Source organism: Lates calcarifer, linkage group LG12, assembly GCF_001640805.2.
Source record: "Lates calcarifer isolate ASB-BC8 linkage group LG12, TLL_Latcal_v3, whole genome shotgun sequence".
NCBI classification, from domain to species: domain Eukaryota; kingdom Metazoa; phylum Chordata; class Actinopteri; family Centropomidae; genus Lates; species Lates calcarifer.
In genome coordinates, this window is record NC_066844.1 from 6,895,402 (window position 1) to 6,914,426 (window position 19,025).

The window sequence follows — 19,025 nt, forward strand, 5'->3', positions numbered from 1 at the left end:
CTAAGGTGAATTGGCTGGCTTTCCAGTTGTCATCTGCTCTGCAGCAGTTAAAGTGGACCTGCAGTGAATCAACTCTGAAAAATTACTTCTCACTCAGTAGGAGATAGTTGGGTGTATTCAAAGGACCTTGTCACTTCCAATATGCTCTCAATGAATCTCAGCCGTTGCCGATCGAAGGCTTCAACCCACTCCGCTGGAAAACCAATGTCTACAGCCCTGTTCTGCGACTGTGTGGTGGTAGATTGTTCCTTCAGAGCCTATTACAGCTTCAGGAATGAACGGGGTGTAGATATGTACATACAAGATAGCTTGTAGTGGCATATTTTCTGTCTGTCAGGCATGAATTGTGTGTGTGAGTGTGTGTGTCAGAGGAAGGAGGAAAAAAAAGAAGCTGTGTACCTGGCCAGCTTGTTTACAACACTTAAATCTGTACGGAATCTGCATCCAATAACCCTCACAGCAGCTAAACAATAAGCTAAGGCACATCAAAACAGATTTAGCTAGCTACAACTTCTATCACAGAGCTAAAAATAAGGTTTTAGGCTTGAGGTTATCAACGTATTGAAGCTATATATTTCTATATGTGCTCGGTATGTGTAGAATATTTCTATCCCTTCATGATCCAGATGATATTTCAGTCATGTTTTGAAAAATGTGCAATGAAAATGTGCAATATCTTCTGCTGTGTTAATGACTGCTTAGAATAGGAGCACGTTTTTTTTAAGGTGGATATTTTTCTTGTTGCCTACTTTGGTTATAAAAGCTGCTCTCCATCTGTAATGGCATAATTACAATTTCAGACTCATTTCTCAGACCTTACCCCTGTTGGTTTGTTGTACTTTTTTCCCTGCAAGGCACAGACTTAGACATACCCAAGAGATCTGAAATCCACATATGAATTCCCTAGTAAGAAGAAATACCTAGGTAATGTTGGAGTGGTCCATTTGGTACAAAGAGATATCAGCTTTATCAGTAGCTTTTTAGGTCCTTTTGAACTTCCATTTAAACCCTTAATGTTTCTAATGATTTGACAGGCTTTGAAGAAGTATGTGATGCAGCAGCAATGGAGATACATTTTCTGGAAAATAATAATTTCATAGCAAAGTCGCACAGAATGACAACCTGCTGCTGCCATTACTACCTTCAATGCCAACAGCACAGCCTTGGTGCTGGAACCGTAAAACAGTCGGTGCTTGTTCAGTTTGTCAGTTTGATGTAAAATCAACAGCAGGAGTGGGACGTGCAATAGTCCAAGAATGTCAAATTATTGTGACAGAGGCGGAGAGCGTCTGCTGACAAGGTTGATAGGTAAAATGAAGCACGTGGGATATGACTCTCAGCCCTGTCGACCTTGAGAGTCCATGGCAACCTTTTGAATTCAAAGCGGTAGACGTAGGTTGATTGTATAAAAGAGCGAAATGAGTTTGAAAGCAGAACTGTCTCTTCATTCCACATATAATGCTACAGTAAAAAGCTTATTATTTTATTTTTTTAAAAGAGGCACACTCTCATACCAGTACAAATCCATTTGCCTTTTTTTCTGTTTTCTCTGCCCACTGTCTCACTACTCTTCTCTTTTTCATCTTTCAGGAATTCACTCTGAAGCCTGTGGACCTAAGCAGGCCTGAGGGCTCTGACATATACCAAATCCCTGCCCAGGGGAACAGGGGAGATTAAAAACTTCTGATTGAGGTGGAGAGGAAAGAGACACACAGAGAAGGAGGGAGAGACAGAGAGAAAAAGCTTATCATTCACCTTTGTTCTTTCTAATGCCCCAAGTGAAGGATCTCCATAGGCAAGTCTGTGAATAACAGCAGACACAAGAGCAGCTGCCCACCACTGTGGTCAGATGATGGAGTGAGGGAGTGAAAGAGGAGAAGAGAGCAGGATTACATCCTGTGAAAGAGCCAAGCTCATATTCTGCATTAATTGAATGCCTGGGAGAGAGGAGAGACATGAGAGGAAACCTTTTTTGTGCCAACTGCTTCAAGAGGTATTGCAATTAACCCTCTGGCCATCATAAAATAGTACCTGGCTTCTGTTGTTTTCCGATTGCTGGGTTTGGTTGCACGGCGTGGATGTGTGCTCAGGCCATGGTCATGTTTCAACCCCTGGCGTGTAGACCGGATCGGACCGGCTGTCAACGAAACAGCCTGTTTCTGCCGCTGCTGCTGCTGCTGCTTCTCCACAGCTCCCTCAAGGCCACTCAGGCTGCTAAACCCAAAGGACCCGGACACACACATTTGAACTCCATCCGCATCGATGGGGATATCTCCTTAGGTGGGCTCTTCCCAGTACACGCCAGGGGCCACGATGGCAAGCCATGTGGGGAGCTGAAGAAGGAGAAGGGCATACACAGACTGGAGGCCATGCTCTTTGCCCTTGACCGCATCAATAACGACAATAACCTGCTGCCCAACATCACTCTGGGAGCGCGCATCTTGGACACCTGTTCCAGGGACACTCACGCCTTGGAGCAGTCGCTCACCTTCGTGCAGGCTCTGATCGAGAAGGACGGGACTGACGTCAAGTGTCTGGGTGGGGGAGCACCCATCATCACAAAACCTGAGAGGGTTGTGGGCGTCATTGGAGCCTCCTCCAGCTCTGTCTCCATCATGGTGGCCAACATACTGCGTCTGTTTAAGGTAAGACATTGGCACAGTTTGTTTGATTTGACTCTCCGCTTCTTTGTTTGTATGAAATGCACAGAACAAAGAGCAGGAGATGTGCTTGCTGAAAACTGTTATTTGTGATGATTTCGCTTCATTGATTCTCTTATATATTTGTTTGAATAATTAATAACACTGGCTGAAGAACAACATGAGCTGCTGAGCGGTGTGAGAGAACACTATGTGTAAGATATCTGCTGCCACACTATGGACACTTTCATAACTTAAGAGAGGAGATCCCTTGGTAAATCTCATCACTCTGACTATTGCCCTGGAGGAGTTGGTTGCTAAGCAGTGAGAGGTATTGCCTGTCACAATACAGGGGTGATTAATAGGATACTACTTGATTTCATTTTTAGCCCATAGCCTTTCCTCCAATCAGTTTGTTGTTTACATCTGCTCACACTATGGAAAAAATATGTTCCGCTCATGGACGTTTGGACACTTGATGAATTATTTAACACATTTTTTTTCTATCCAGCAAACCATAGCAAGCATAATAGCTCTTTCTAGCTCCTTTACTGAAGGTTTGAGTGCTATTTACTGCTTGGCTCACTGCAAAATAATACCCCTTTCTTTGACTTTAGAAAGAATTAGTTTTTATAAAGTACTGTCGTGTGTTTGAACTTGTTTCATGGACAATTACACATTTTAGCACACATACAACTCCAATCACTTTCAGTGGGACCTGCAAGGTAGTGGCTTATTTAAATTCTGTGGTAATTAGAATGAGCGATTCTTCCTCAGATAACACTCAGACTTCAAAACCAACTTCAAAATGCATTTCAGATCCTCTGTGTTAAAAAGCTGATTATAATCCTGACTCCAAAGTTTTCCTTCACCTTGATCTCGCATGAAAATTAATGTCTAATTCAAACAATATTCCCTCTTGTCTTGTTTATAAGTACTGCGAGGTCAGGTGTTGACTAGGTCACAAAACTATCCCTGCAGCTGAATAAGTGTTTTTCCTCAGCAGGCAAAGTGTTTGCTGTCATCAGACTGGGTTTTAACTTTTGACTACTGACTGTATTTTGATAAGGCTGCCACTTAAATGTTGATAATTTGAATCTCATCAAAGCATCAAAGCATCTGCCTTATTTTTTTTTACTGCATTATTGTACACAGAGCAACACAGAATAACAGTGTAGCAGGCTACAGCGTTCTCAAAATATAGACATAATGGAAATAGAAGGGTGATATAGACGTTTAATTGGTTGATTAATCAATTACTTGATCAGCAGAAAATTAATTGGCAACTACTTTATCAATTAAAGGTGCTGAATGTATATTTTTGCTGTTGCTACATAGCCATTGTTAGCATTAACAGCTGTTCACTTCAACCATCATGGCATTTACAACACAATAGGTTAGAAAACAGCCCCTGGGCAGTGCTACTTCTCTCATGTTAGACTGAGGGCAGACTGGACACTACAGTCACTCCCTATCACAAAGTAGTATTATGAGACTGAATGGGCTGGAGCTAGCTGGTTAGCATGTAGTAGAAGAAGAGATGTGATGGGAATAGAAGCAAAGCAAGAATTAACACTGCTGTTGTTTTACACCACTGGAGCCAACTCTTGGCGAGTAAAGTGTAATGCTGAACTTGCAAAGTTTCTTCAAGACTGGTAAGTGAACAGCTGTTAATTGTAACCTTGGCTATGTAGCAATAGCAAAAATTTACATGTAGCACATTCACTAGTTACAAATTCTGTGTCTTTTGTCATGAATGAATTAACATCTTTATGTTTTGGAGTGTTGTTTGGACAACGACAAGCCTTCTGAAGATGTGATCATGGAGTCAGGGATATTTTCAGACATTTTATACACCAATAAATTCATCAAAAAATAAATAAATAAAGGGCTGAGTGATCAGTGATGAAAATAATCTTAAGTTGCCGCCACAGGTGGTGGAAATTGAAGGCAGAGCATCATCGGAATGCCTGTCCTGTTTTTTCACCCTTGTTTCTGTTGGTCCTCTCCAACGCTCTCAGCCCCAGTGCCAAATGCTAGACTGTTACTGAACCAGACTGGACTTTGGCACTGCTTCCTCTACTGCCTTCTGGTATGATCAAGACTATACCATCTATGCCAGCACCATGCAGGAGAGATTCTCTGCAGTGCAATGCAATATTATTACTGAGCTGTGATTAGGGCATACTTTTTGTTTTGTCGCAGAAATCTGGTGTTTTCGCGTCACAGATGATGATTGTGTTTGATGTGAGTAAAGTGAATAAAATGTCAGTCTTGAGGTAAAACATGAGACTTGACATGTAAGCTGTTATACTTAGGGGAGTTTAGTGTGGGCTGGTTTGTCTGTAGGTGTGCTGTGCTGTAGTGTAATTGGGCAGAGGCCATGAATACTATAGCATTAGCCATAATTTTAGTTAAGGAATATTGATTCTTTAATATTACAACAAAAAGCAGGAAACCTCTCCCTGATTGTAATGTAGTATCAGTCCAGATTGATGGGTTAATTGGGAAAACTCAGATTTGGGTAGAGCCCTAGTTTTTTTGTGAGGTTTTATTTAGATTTTTTGTGCTTTTTTGTGTATTAGTTAATCTAATACTCCACAGCAACAGCCTGCAGTCTATGTATGATTTGATAATCTCCCTGATTCCAGATTCTTTAAACCACATGGGCTGTATGGTGCTTGTTGAGGCCCCCAGCATTACTCTGAGTGAACCCAGTGTGACAACACATACACACGCTTAAGTTTAGTGCATCATTTATATGTTCTTTTGTATAAATGCAAGTCTTTTCTTTAGCTTGTGTATGTGTCTATGCATGGGTGTGTGTTGCATATACCTGCTGATACACACAGTTGAGCATGCAAAGCCCTGTGCATTATCTCTATATTTCTTTCTGTCTCCCACACATAAAATATGCGGTTATGCATGCTCACACAGGTAGGAGTCGGTGTGGGCCACAGTAATGAGCGTCTCCAGCAGTGCGTTCTTGATCCCACTCTCACATGGAAGCTTCAAATCCTTCGTCATTAGCACAGTGCTCATTCCCTCTTCATTAATGCACGTAAAAGCGCTGTCCTTGCATATTTAATTTGGATTTCTCTGATCTCCTTTCTCTTTATCCTCAATGTATATATTAGCAATCCCCTCTTCTTCTGTTTTACATTCAGACAGCTGGAGGTTAAGAAAGCAGCTCCAGCTCAGACAGCAAGTTGAGCGGATCAACATAGTGAGATTTTACCAGTTCATCTTCAGTTACTCTCACCTAGGCCTCTGAGTCACGCTATTGAAAATCAAACACCTTCCGAGGCAGTTGCCAATCAATCAACATCCACTCTAATTGAATAACAGTCATTACAACAATCAAAAAAGAGAGTAAGCTCCTGACATGATGTAAAGCAGTCTGGTCAGTTACATAGATTAAACAGTAAACCTTTAATGGAGAGTGGTGTGTGGACATTTAGGCGGGGTCTTGAGTTATGGCTTCCTAGGGATCCACAGGTCAGTCAGATGTCAGCTGGTTCCCCTAGTTCTGATGGACCTTGCTGATGGCCCCGGAAGGTTTTAACTTTACAGCCGTCTCATAACACGCCCTGCGCCAGCAAGACATTTGCTGCATGATCTAGCATGTAGAGAGAGGAGGGGCAACCAGGTCTACTAGCACTGCGGCTAGACATAAATGTTTGCTTTAAATGGAGACAACGCATGCACACAAGTACCAACTCAGCATACTAATGAAGACAGGCATGCAGACATGCGCATCACCGTATGCTTGTCCAACCACACACACCATATGCGCAGCTACACCACTCAAACACATAACATGTACATAAACACTTGACACGAGCATACACAAAAGCAATCAAGCACATTTGCACGCAAACCACTTTAAATCCCAGCAGCAGCAACCACCCTGGTGTAGTTAGCAGGTTTACAGAAAAGTGTTTCCTCAGCACTCAGCTGCATACAGATGTGGTCCAGAGCAGCTTGATGAATATTTTACTCCAACCTTATGCAACGGTAACACAGGGACCAGGAGCTGCAGCTCAAGAACATTTTGGTGTAGTTCACTGTGAAGTGGGAGCTGCTGTGACAAGCAGTCGGGGAAAAGATAATTCATGATCACAGATGAGCTATGTCAGATGATTACATTATTCATTTGCGTAGCAGATGTGCTCGTAAAGTTGACACACATCACCTACAACACAGTTTCTACTACCTGGTCTGTCCCTCTCAATTACAGTGTTTATCTCAAGAGGAGGTCCTGTCAGGGGTTTGCTTTTTGGCTCAACTGTAGCAAAAGTTGGCTCTCATTCAGCGAAAAAGAAAAAGTATTGTTATAAATTTCATTTGTTTCATTCTGTGGTGCACATGAGTAGCACAAGAGAAGAGGCAGTGACCCAAGAATAAGAAGCTCAGAGCGTTCTAGCATTTAATGCTCACTGGAAAGCATTTTGCTGGCTCCTTGGTCTGACATTACAGCTGACTGCTGGCTGGACAAACCATCTCACATTCACTGAAGTGGCTAGTTTCAGTAGCATGGGGACCACCGAAGAGTAAAAAAATGATCCATTTAGAAGAAGACACGTAGAAGAAAATGATGTTTCATGCAAGAGCACACAGGCCTTCACCATCCCACTCATTCTGAGATTTTCCCTTACTCTATAGTTCATGCTCTTGCTTCTAAGTTTTCACATTGGAAACACAGAAGCTGACTCACTGAGTTATTGTTTATAAATCTTATCAACTGTATTGTAATGGCAAATCATGTACCTGGGATTTTATAAAGGTCTCATGATCATTTTTTTTTTTTTTCACATTTGATTCAGACCATTGCTGCTGCTCCCACATGGCATCGCCTAAATTAATGTCAGGCAGTTTAATTGGTCTCAACCCCCAAAACTGTCAACAAAAAATAAAGCAAATAATATTTAGTGCTGGATAAACACCATAGATATGAATAGTTGATTAGAGATGGCCCTCAGCTGCCACTTCTGAGCCTCATTTTCTCATGAATTCTTGTGGGATTTTTGCACAAGAGCATTGCTGGTTAAAGCTTGTGAATAATGAACATGAATGTGTTGAATAATACATTTTAAGGCAGATTAGAAATAATGTATATACTGTTGATTATTTCAAGTACTGTAATCTAATACACTGAACCAGTGCATGTCAGATTTAAGTAACAATTCTTGGCATTTTTTTTTTTTTTTGACAAATGTGACGTATCTTTACCTGATAGATGTTGGGAAGAGAAACACATTTTGCATATGAAAAGGACATGTTTCAGACAACCTTTTAAAAAAATCAGATTCACAGTCTGAAGTTGCTAATGTTTGCTTTTACTGCTGTGTTTGCCACTCATCTCTGAGTGTATGTGTGGGGGTGGGGAGGGTAGTCACGGGGAATCACTTTTAGTAAAGCTGTCATTACATGACAGCTCATAAGGTAAAAACTATCAGTGTCGATCTCATTCAGAGTGTATGCATACAGCGGAAACCTAGCCGCACACCAAACCGTGAGGACCATGGCAGATATCATTAGCAGCTGACAGCCGCTTTCATGATTCCTTGAATGCACAAGTTGATCCATTCGGCAGCTGTTTTGTGGTCAAAGCTCCACCACATCCCTCTTTCCCAGAGGTGCTCACCATCTGCTTTGTTGCAACCTCTTTTAGCAAGTTAATGGTTATTTCCCTCCGGGTGATACTCTGCTTCTGTAAACATTTTAGCTTCAGACCAGTTTGGTAAAGTCTGTTAGTTGTTAGATTGGTCATGTACCTCTTCTCTCCTTGCCAATAGAACATTTGAGCAAATCTATACATTTACACGCTTTTTGTGTTGATTTGAAAAACAGTTCCATCCTCTCTAAGTGTGTTAACCTTGCTTTCAAATTTTTATTTCTGTCCATGTTTTTCTGGATGTATAAAAGGGATTTTAAGTTTGACAGTCCGTGAAATCTAGCATGAGCGGTTTTATTTTATATGGCACTTACTCATTTTCTTTACACTGAGTTTCATCACTGCTTGGTTGAAAATTAGTCACCCAGTTTATTGCATTTCAACATTGTGGTTGCCCACACTTTTAAAGACTCTGGAACAACCTGATAAATAGCACAGGCGATAATATGGTTTCTTTTTATGGTAGTCAATCCTTCAGTATCTGGCACATTTCTTTTAATTTTAACCCTGTAATGACCCTGGCATGGTGAGTTCTTAAAACGAGCAAAAACTGGTTTATGTCACCAAATTTCATGCTTCATCTCGCCTTGTTCTGATGCCTTTTTGTTCGCCTATAAACCTTCCAGTGACACAGTAGAGTGACGGCCCTGTGTCACAATTGATTTAGCAGCTCGTTTGGGGGAATGACAGCTAAATCAAGATAAACTAGTATCAGCCCATTGAGGCATCTCACTTCAACCGAACCCACTCATGCAGTGAGCCAGCGACGATACGATTGTTCACATTGAGTGCGTCACTGTGAAGCCATTAAAGTTTGTTTTCTTCTTTTCAGTTGTTGTATTTTAATTCCATGCACAACAAGGTGACATGTTTGAACTTTAGTCATAAGTGTAATGAAATCAATTTGTTATGTACTATGTGGTTCGTGCAATTTGTTGCTGCTGCAGACACATATTAGTGTGACAATGCTCCGTAATTTACAGAAGTACATTCAAGTCACACTTTGAAAAAAGTGCCATTACTGTTAGATTCACTTATAGCTTTCAGTATAAGAACATTTCCATTGAGAATATATTACATTCTTTATTAGATAGGAGACTGGCCTGTATCATTATTGCATCAAGAAGGGAGGCTGCAACACAAATGGAAAGATAGTATAGGACATTGTTACTTTGTAATTTTAAAATGAGAGCCATTTTGGCCGGAGTACTGTAAGTCATTGTGGGAGCTGCAGATAATAATCCTCCTCAGTTCAGGGAGGTGATATTTTTCCATTTTCTGTATTTTCCTAAGCCATGTTTTTTTTCCCCCCACCCTCGTCTGCCCTGTCTGTCCTCCAACTACTCCATTAACAAAATGCTGACTGTTCCATTGTGCAGCTATTAAGCCAACACTTTCTTTCTCCATTTTCTTGATATTTAATACACTTTAATAATATAGATCTGTCTCAGTTTTTGATTTTGATCAGTCAGGAATTATTACACTTGGTAACCCAGTGGTCTGTGACTACCAGTGGGGCTTCAGCGTCATCCATGTCATTTCATTCTGGTCATGCACACACTACCTGCACCTGCAAGGCTCTGTCTCTCTCAACATATGAAAGGGGTATTTTGTGAAAAGTGTTTTTTTTTTCTCTGATTTGTCCAAATCCTAAATCATAGCCCCCCAAAATTTCAGGCTTTCACAGAATGATGATAGATCTGTTCCTAAGCCATTTCCTGCAGGTCTTCTGAGCTGTATGAAGATATTGGGTAGTTTGATACTATCTATGTGGATGTAGATTCATGTCAATGTCAATGGTTCTCACTTCCAATCTTCATCCCTGGCCACTTATGAGTTCATAACTGGACTACCACTTTATAACTGGAATAACTTGAATAATTTGTCTTAGTACCAGATGTTTAAAATTCTGTAGACCATGACAAGTGTGTTCTCACACCTGCACTTTTTAGTCTGGTTAAATTGGTGCGTTTTCCTCCTTTGGTGCACTTCATCTGGGCAACGTAATCGCCCCTCACCAAGACCCTCGACAGGAGGTGGTCTCAGTCCGGTGGGAACGTGATCCGACCTTGATCCAACCCAACTACCAGGTGCACACCACATGTCTCACCTGAAGGGCTCCTATATCCAGGTGTGCTTCGCATCCTGGGATGCGGCAGAGCATGCAAACTGTAGCACTTGTGAAGAAGTAGTAGTAGCACTTTCCATGGCTTCACAGAGAGAGAGAGAGATTTATAAAGCTGCATGGGGAACATTGTTCTGTTTTATAAATAATGATTATGGAACTGGGTATATCATGTGTGAGCCTCATTTTCATGCTCACCAGCATTTATAGTGCTGGTACCACAAATTCATCACACGTACAGTATGTGGAAACCATCATCCCAGCGATGTCTCAGTCATCATCATTAAGGTTGATCAATAATGAATTTATAGAGCTCATATTGAAACAAATTTTACCGTGCAGTGCAGGGTGAAATGAAAAGATCAAAGAAATTATGGCTCAAATGCAAATAAAAAGGATAACATTCAGTGAAATTGGCAAACAACCTAAACATACATTGTTTTACTCTGAGTTCACTGTTTCTCATGTTACATTTTATTCCTCGTTGTTTTACCTGCACCTTTTCTCTTGAAAACTGTGTTCGCCTGGTCTGAAGTCTGTGCTGAGGTGAACTTCACTTGCTTCTTTTATAAATACCAGTATATATGTCGGAACAAAAGGTTAGAGGAAAGTAAAAAATAACTTTTTATAGAAGAAATTGTTATTTTGCAACTCCTCAATTTCTTCTTTCCTGCACTTGTGTGGTTCAGGTTAAATTAGATTGTTAGTGTGAGCAACAGCCTGTCATGGAAACATATAATGTCATACAGTGTTAACAGTGTTTGGGACTCTGATTGAAAATAACATATGCAGATGCCTCAACCAACATTTAGCTGTAATACAAGTGACAATACTTAGAGCATATTGTTTTATGAATCTTGTATACAACCCTCATGCAAAAAAAAAAAAGGTTGTAGAAAAGCTCTTCAACAAACATTTATGTTTTTAAAAAGTAGCTCGCCAGCTTCTCTGCTTTCATGTAATGGATGAACTGATGAAATACAACCCAAGTTCTATCTTTGGACACACACACTATCTTGTGCTATCACTGCACACTATCTTTATTATTGCTTTTCCGACTTGTGTTATTTTCCTGCTGCATGAGTAAGTGTTGATTCATGGTGACTCATTGGTCTGAAAAAGATAAGTTCTGACAACAAGGCCACAAGACAGACACTTTACAACAACAACTCTAAGAATATATGACAAATACATCTCTGAGGTTTCACGAAGTTGAAAGATTATTTTTAAATCAGGAGTAATTTCCGATTACACTTCTTGTGATCCTTCATAATAAGTGTTTCCTTTCTTCTCCATTCTGTTTTTCTTACATTGAAAAGACAAATTACTGGAGGCAGGTGTTGGCCTCCTCTGTAGGATGTCTGTGTGGCATATGTTGTGTATCCCTGTATAATTATATTTTGCCTTAGTTTTGATCTCCTCTAACCAAATACAAGTGACTGATTGTCCATGCAAATCAGACATAACAACAGTTCTGTATCTTTAAGAATTGACAAACCTCCTTCCAGAATCCAAATCCAGACTTCTACCATCTGTCAATTTTCTTCACACGCCAGACACTCTTGTGTTTTTCTGTGTGCATGTGGGTGGGTGGCTTTGAACACATATGTGCATGTGTGTCTTACAGACTGTTTGTTTACATATTTAAATGTGTATGTCTGTTCAGTTACATGAAAATTCCTCCTGTCGATTGAACACATTTAAGGCATGAAAACAAACATTTTGCCTGTGTATTCCCTCATGGCTCAATATACTGTTAATAGTAATCAACATTTTCAATTTCTTTGAAAAAGTGACAAAGCATGTGCATATATGCTTATAGTAAACCACTGAATAGGACAACAGAAACAAGTGCTAACTAATAGCAATTAAATATATTGTTGCTTATATATAATCCATGCAGGCTAATCTGCAACCATTACAGAACTGATGTTCAGTTTGTCCACAGTGCCTCAGCTGTCTCATACAAGTGACAAGCTAACAACTTAGATTTGTTTAGTATCTTTAAGTGAAACAAACTGGTAATTCAGTGGGATTATGACATTATTAACCTTGATATCGTAAGGAAGTTGCTTTGCTAAAAAGCGGCAACCAATCTCATATTTATCCACAATTTTTTCCATTTGCGGTGTCAAAATCCAAAATACTTCCACCCATAAGGGTGTGGTCACACTAGGCCTGGTTACCTTGAAGCGTGCCCACCAATGATGCCTCTTTCCCACTCCCCCATTGGCCTGCACTCATATTGTACCAGGTTTGGGTGCAGTTAGCCTTCATGCATTTTCTTTCTTTTTCTTTTTTTTTTTTTTTTTTTTTTGCCATTTTCTGACATTATTAGATCAAGCAACTAATCGAGTAATCAAGACAATAGTCGACAGATTTATCAGTCTTGAAAATAATTGTGTAATTGTAAGTTGTAGCCCTATACTGTCGTACGAGACATTTCTGTTGTGCTTATGCACTGTGAGTTATAATTTTGGACATATCATTACAGATTGAATATATGATTTTTAACAATGGTGGGATGGTAGTTGATATTTTGAGTAAAAAGGTACAGCCCTACATAGCACGTATCTCAGTCAGTTCTATTAAAGGCAAAATCCTTCTGCTACATTTCCTCTAACAACTATGGCTAGTTTACTTCCAGTCTAAATTGTTCCTTTGCATGCTTCTTTTGCATAACTCTTGAAAAACACCTGAAAAACTAATGTCGCACAAATTCACAGTATCAAATAAAATGCAACCCTTGAGCAGAAATGTTTCTGCAGATCTGAATCAGAGCAGATTTCTCAATGTGATACCAGAGCAACAGGATCCCCTAAAAAATGTAGTTTGGGAAGTTACTTAAAATCCTGAAAGCATGCATCAAAAAACCCTGGACCAGTTACAATCCAGCCGATCAGCTAGTGGTATGATAGACACACACACACACACAACTACACTGCATTTTTACCTAGGGGAAAACATTATCATTAAAGAACTAACAAACAGAAAAATGTAAACAAAAGCCTTCAGTCGGTTTTCTTGTGTGAAATTCTGCTTTTAAATTTCATTCTTGGTCCTCTGTGGACTCTGTATTTTCAGCTCACGCTCGTCGTGAGCTTCCTTCTGATGCTCCAGTTTCCTCCCACTGTCCAAACACATGTAGGTCAGGTCAGTTTGAAGACTGTAAATTGCCTATAGGTGTGAGTGTGTGTCTGTTTTATGTGTTGGAACAGTCTTATGCCTGATGCCCACTCCATCCCTTATATGGCACCTAATAGAAAGAAACATGGAAGCATGATTGTAGAAATAAATACATGCGCTAAATGTCAGGTTATTCGTTCAGCCTGTCAAGAGTAATTTTGTATTTGACAGTTGCAAAGATCAAGTAAAGGACTCGAAGAAGAAATAGATGTATTAATTTCTTCATTGACTGAAGCTTCAATAGACAAATCACTTCAGCCTTAGGTTACATGTTACGATTTGCCACGGGTTGTCAGAAATTCTCACCCAGCACTTTGGTAGGAACACCATACTGATACTGGGTATTTTTCCCTTTGCTCTAAAAACAGTATCAGTTCTTCGAGGCATGGACTCCACAATATGGTGAAAACTTTCCTTTGAGATTCTACTTCATGTTGACATGAACGCGTCACCTAATTTCTGTAGATTCATCAGTTGCACATTCGTGCTGCCAATTTCTGTTCTACCACATCCCAACTGTGTTGTATTGGATTCAGGTCTGGAGACTGGGGAGGTCCATGGAATACACTGAACTCACTGACATGTTCATGAAATCAGTTTGAGACCTCTTTGTGACACAGTGCATTACAATGCTGGAAGCGGCCATTAAGATGATTGTGGCTACAAAGAGCACATGGTCGGCAACAAAACTTAACAATGATTGATTGGTATTAAGGACCCTAAAATGTGCCAAGAAAACATTCTCCACACTACTACACTACCACCACCACCAGCCTGGACTGTTGACAGGCAGGGTAGATTGAGTCCATGGATTCATGTTGTTGAAGCCAAATTCTGACCCTACCATCTGCGTGCCTCGACAGAAATTGAGATTCATCAGACCAGGCTACATTTTTCCAGTCATCAGCTGTCCACTTTTGTTGTGTCCACTGCAGCCTCAGATTGATACCTGACGTGGTCTTCTTCCCATCGACGTCAAAGTTGGATGTGTTTGTGTACTCTGAGATGCTTTGCTGCACAATGTTGTTGTAAAGACTGGTTGTCTGAGTTCTGCCACATGATTGGCTGATTGGATAATTGCATGAATAATCAGGTGTACAGGTGTTCCTGATAATAAAGTACATAGTGTACATTTAGGGCATTTAGTGGAAACATACAGTGAGATATGATTGTGTAGTAATCAGGGCTGCAACTAACAATTACCTTCATCATTGATTAATCTTCTGATTATTTTCTAAATTAACTGTTTTGTTTGTAAAATGTCTGAAATAGGAGGAAATGTCTGATGCAGTGTTCTACAGCACATGGTCTTCAAGCGTCTTGTTTTGTTTGACCAACTGTCTGAATGTCTGAAACAACAAAAAAATTCGGTTTGGTTAAGCAGACATAGCTAATGGATGGAATGATGGATGATTATAATTTTGTGATACTGGTTTTAATAGGGTAGAAAATTGAAATAAAATTTTGATGATCAATTAGACATCTAAGTTAGTAAGTCACATTTTTTTAAAGGGAAAATGCCAAAAAATCATTGGTTCCAGATCCTCCATTGTCACTATTTTCTGCTTTCCTTTGTCTTTGGAGATTTAATAAAACAAGCAATTTCACCTTTTGAAGGACATATTTCTGACACTTTGTAGACCACATGATTAATAAATTAATTTAAAAAATACAGTGACAATGATTGTTTGAGGATGAAAATAATTTGTAGTTGTAGCCTTGTTCAGCTCTTAATTTTTTTTTGGGGGGGGGGAATACGGCCACAACCTCAAATAAACGTTGCCTCTGGGAAATGAAGTAAGATTAGACAAAGTAGATTGTAGATAGATCAGATTGTGGGGAAAGTGTTCTCACCAAAGACAAAAATGACAGCACTCCATCACGAAATGCTCTGAACATTATTCATTATTGATGTCTAACAATGTAGCAGTGTGAAAAGGGATGTTGTAACATTTAATAGTGCAGTAAATGCATTGCACTACAAAACCATGAATTTGTTTGCTGTCACTTGAAACTGGTTTAACATGGTACTACACAGACCGTCTAACCTTTTTGGCTGCTTTCATTGTGATTTGCAGCACACTAAACCTTTGTAACACTTCAGGGAGGAAGAATTTCGATCTGAAACCATTATATTTCAAGCACAAATGCTTAACATTCAAGTCGTTCCAACTTCTCATAAATGATCATTTGCCCTTATATAATGGTATACTGAATACCTTTAGGTGGTGGACTGTTGGCTGCTGTGAAATTGTGATAAACATTTTTCACTATTTTCTGACTTATGGACAGAACAATTATTTCATTGATTCAGAGAGCTATGGTAATGAAAGTAATCATGAGTTGCAGCTATAGAAAAATGCTATTTCACCCATGTATTGAGTCTTTAATAACCAATCAGGCCCAGAGGAGTAAAGTGAAGGAAAGGACAGACGTGTTCAGACCACACTACATTGGACTATTTTTCAGCTGAAAAATGGCAGTGGACTGAATGCAAATGGCACCATTCAGAGTCTGTTGATGCCCTGCCTGTAGCTATGGTGATCTTTGGCATGTGCTAATCTGGCTGTGAAAAAATGGAGGAGTATTGATTTGATATTGAGCTACACAAGCTTGATTAAATATTTTTGTGGCTGGATTTACAGATCAGTGAACTATATGATTGTGTCATATTGCCTGTCTTAATATTATTACTGGAAAAAACAAAAAAACAATTGCAGTGAGTTTGATCATACCTTATCATGGCAAAGACATGATGTGAAATGCATTGGATGTGGACATATGCAGTGAGGCAGTGAGTTTATCATGAAAGGTCCATATCACACAGTGCCCTAATATATCTGTTGACAAGCAAAAGGTCGATGTGGTTTAAGATGATGTATTGATCTTTGATAGCCGGGGCTCGGCTATGCTCTTTTCTCCTTATCATTCCCACAACTGCTATACAGGTGATTACAGCTGCTTACTGATCAGTGCTGTAATAGACTGGTGTCAGATGGGGAAAAGGCCAGGCTGTGCCCACAGAACATAATCAGCTGTCTACGGGAAGTCTGAGCACTTCTTATCAAGCAGCTTGGCTGAGCAGCAGAGATCGATTGTCAAGATGCTGTAATGTCAGGTTGACCACGGTGGAGAGAGAAGTTAAATCCTGTTATGTCACTTTTTTCCCCTTCACAGTGACATCTGGTTGAAAAAAAATATATATATCTGACATATCATAACCTCTCTAAACATAAAAAGTCTCACTGTTACTCCTAAGGCTGCTAGAGTATGGTTGAGTGAGTAATTATTGAGGCCAGCTTGTTTTTAAGACACTTTGGACAACTGGCAATTTGGTTTGACCTATAGTGATTGTCAGATTGACACTGAAGTCAACAAATGCCAAACAGCGTGGAGAAACCGCAAACAAACTCTGCTTGTGTGTGATCCCTTTGCACACGTGCACCGGTGTGCATGTACATGCACACATTAGCGATGTTGGGCGTGCAGGTGCTTGTGTTTGTGCCTAAGCGCTTCCAACCTGTGAGTGTGTAGTCTGGGCATCTATTTGTGAAAAGGCCACTGGACCTGTCGGGAATTGCAGAAGAGCGTTTGTCAACCCCCTGCCATCTAATTCTGTATGTAGTTTTCGTAGAGTGAATACAGTCTGCAGTGAGGCATGAGAGAGACCATTACACACACGTCTAGCACGCTCTAGATGATGAAGAGATCTGGGAACGCATCCTCCCATGGAGACAGCCTCTGGCCGAGACGCTGCTGCATACAGTGGATACAGGCCACAGCCAAGCCTTGCCAGGCTTTTCTGACAGAACATACACATGGTGGAAGCTTCCCTTAGACAGCCTTGTGTCACACTCAAGTGTTAATAACAGAATGAATGGAATACATTGTCACTGCTGCTGGAGAGAAATGGAATACAGTGGCTGTCTTTGTAAGGATTGTAAAGATACACCAGAAAAGATATATACAAGTGGGGCTACAAAAGAGAAGAGCTTTGAAAAAAATACTGAGAGATGGAATCTCTTGTGCCCATTTACTTATTCTTAAAAATACTCTTCATAAAGTTAGATTTGACCTTACATGAGTGAGTTGTATGTAGTTTGCTAATGTGATCTTCCATTATTTAGTTACTTTTTGCATCTATTTTTGAGAAGCAAACATATCTACCTTTGAATTAGAAATATGATGAATATATTTATAATGAGAGTGTTGAGGAGAAGAAGAGAATACCTATTATTATAACAGTCTCCTGGGTTTCACTTACTTTTCTGGTAGTGTTAAATGCCAGGCTCATGTTCTGTGTGAGCGACCAGCATCAGTGAAGCAATTAGGGGAATTCTGACTGCTAGGGAATGTTAAGTAGTCACATAGCGTGTCTCTCTGATCAATTCTGACCAATATCTTGTCAGCTGCTTCAGTAGAGGCAACATCTGTCCTGTGGGCTGTGGCTGAGAGTGCTAAGGGTGGGAATCTCTAAGTTTCTCACGATTTAATTTTGGTTCAGGCTGCTTTGATATGATCAAAGGACAATTCTTATTCTTCTTGGATCTTGATGCATACCAGTTTTTGACATCAGTTCTTTTTTCTTGCAGTATGATGACAATTGGAATAATAATTACATATATCCATTGTGAGAAAAGTCAGATGAATATACATACATTGTAATCTTTTGAATGCATATTTCCATTTGCTTTCAATGACAAACCTATATGTCTCTGTGTATACATTATACACAAAAAACTGGTAGCAGAACTTACACTAAACTGCAGAACATGAGGAAGCAGCAGTTGATGTTTTGTGATCTCACTAAACTGTTTCTTTATCTGTAAATTGTAAAGACTCAACTAACTTTATGAGAGGCAGACAAACTTGAAAAGAATGTGTCACTGAGGAAAAGATTATACATGAATTTTTCCAATGGTAAAACCTGTGCAGTTTGCTGGATGCACATCTAAAATCAACATTTTAGAAGGCATGATCTCCCGCTAACTGAGTGATAGTCAGTGGCTTAAATTCGTGGAATTAGGCCCAGCAAGTAGAGTCTTGCCATACTGTAGATTAATTAAAAAGACTTCAGAGACCGGGGATCATGGGGAATATACACTGTGGGCCATGTTTCTGTTCAGTGAGTGGGACACAGTCAGAGCTCCAGTCAAGTGACTGATAGAAATGACATGAAACGCTTACCTGCTGGACTTAGAGCCCAACAGAATTGATTACCATTCGTAGCTGCAGAAGGCGCTGTTGCTCAGCAAAGTTACACTTTGTTGCTTTAACAGTTGAGCAAAATACATGCTAGAACAAACATAGGTTTATTAATCAGTTCTAAAGACTAAATCAACCTGAATCAACCAATTTCTACATGAAGAGGAGCCCACTGCATTTGCTCTCAGTAAAT

At 39.9% G+C, this 19,025-nt stretch overlaps 1 protein-coding gene across 1 annotated transcript in view; it reads left to right on the forward strand.

Moving 5' to 3' along the window:
* Window positions 1-19,025, forward strand: part of LOC108888091 (metabotropic glutamate receptor 4) — a 153,544-nt gene that overhangs the window by 29,146 nt on the left and 105,373 nt on the right. The window contains exon 2 of the mRNA XM_018683907.2: window positions 1,591-2,645. Coding sequence (XP_018539423.1) covers window positions 2,079-2,645 — 567 coding nt within the window. The 5' untranslated portion in view covers window positions 1,591-2,078. The remainder of the gene's footprint in view (window positions 1-1,590; window positions 2,646-19,025) is intronic.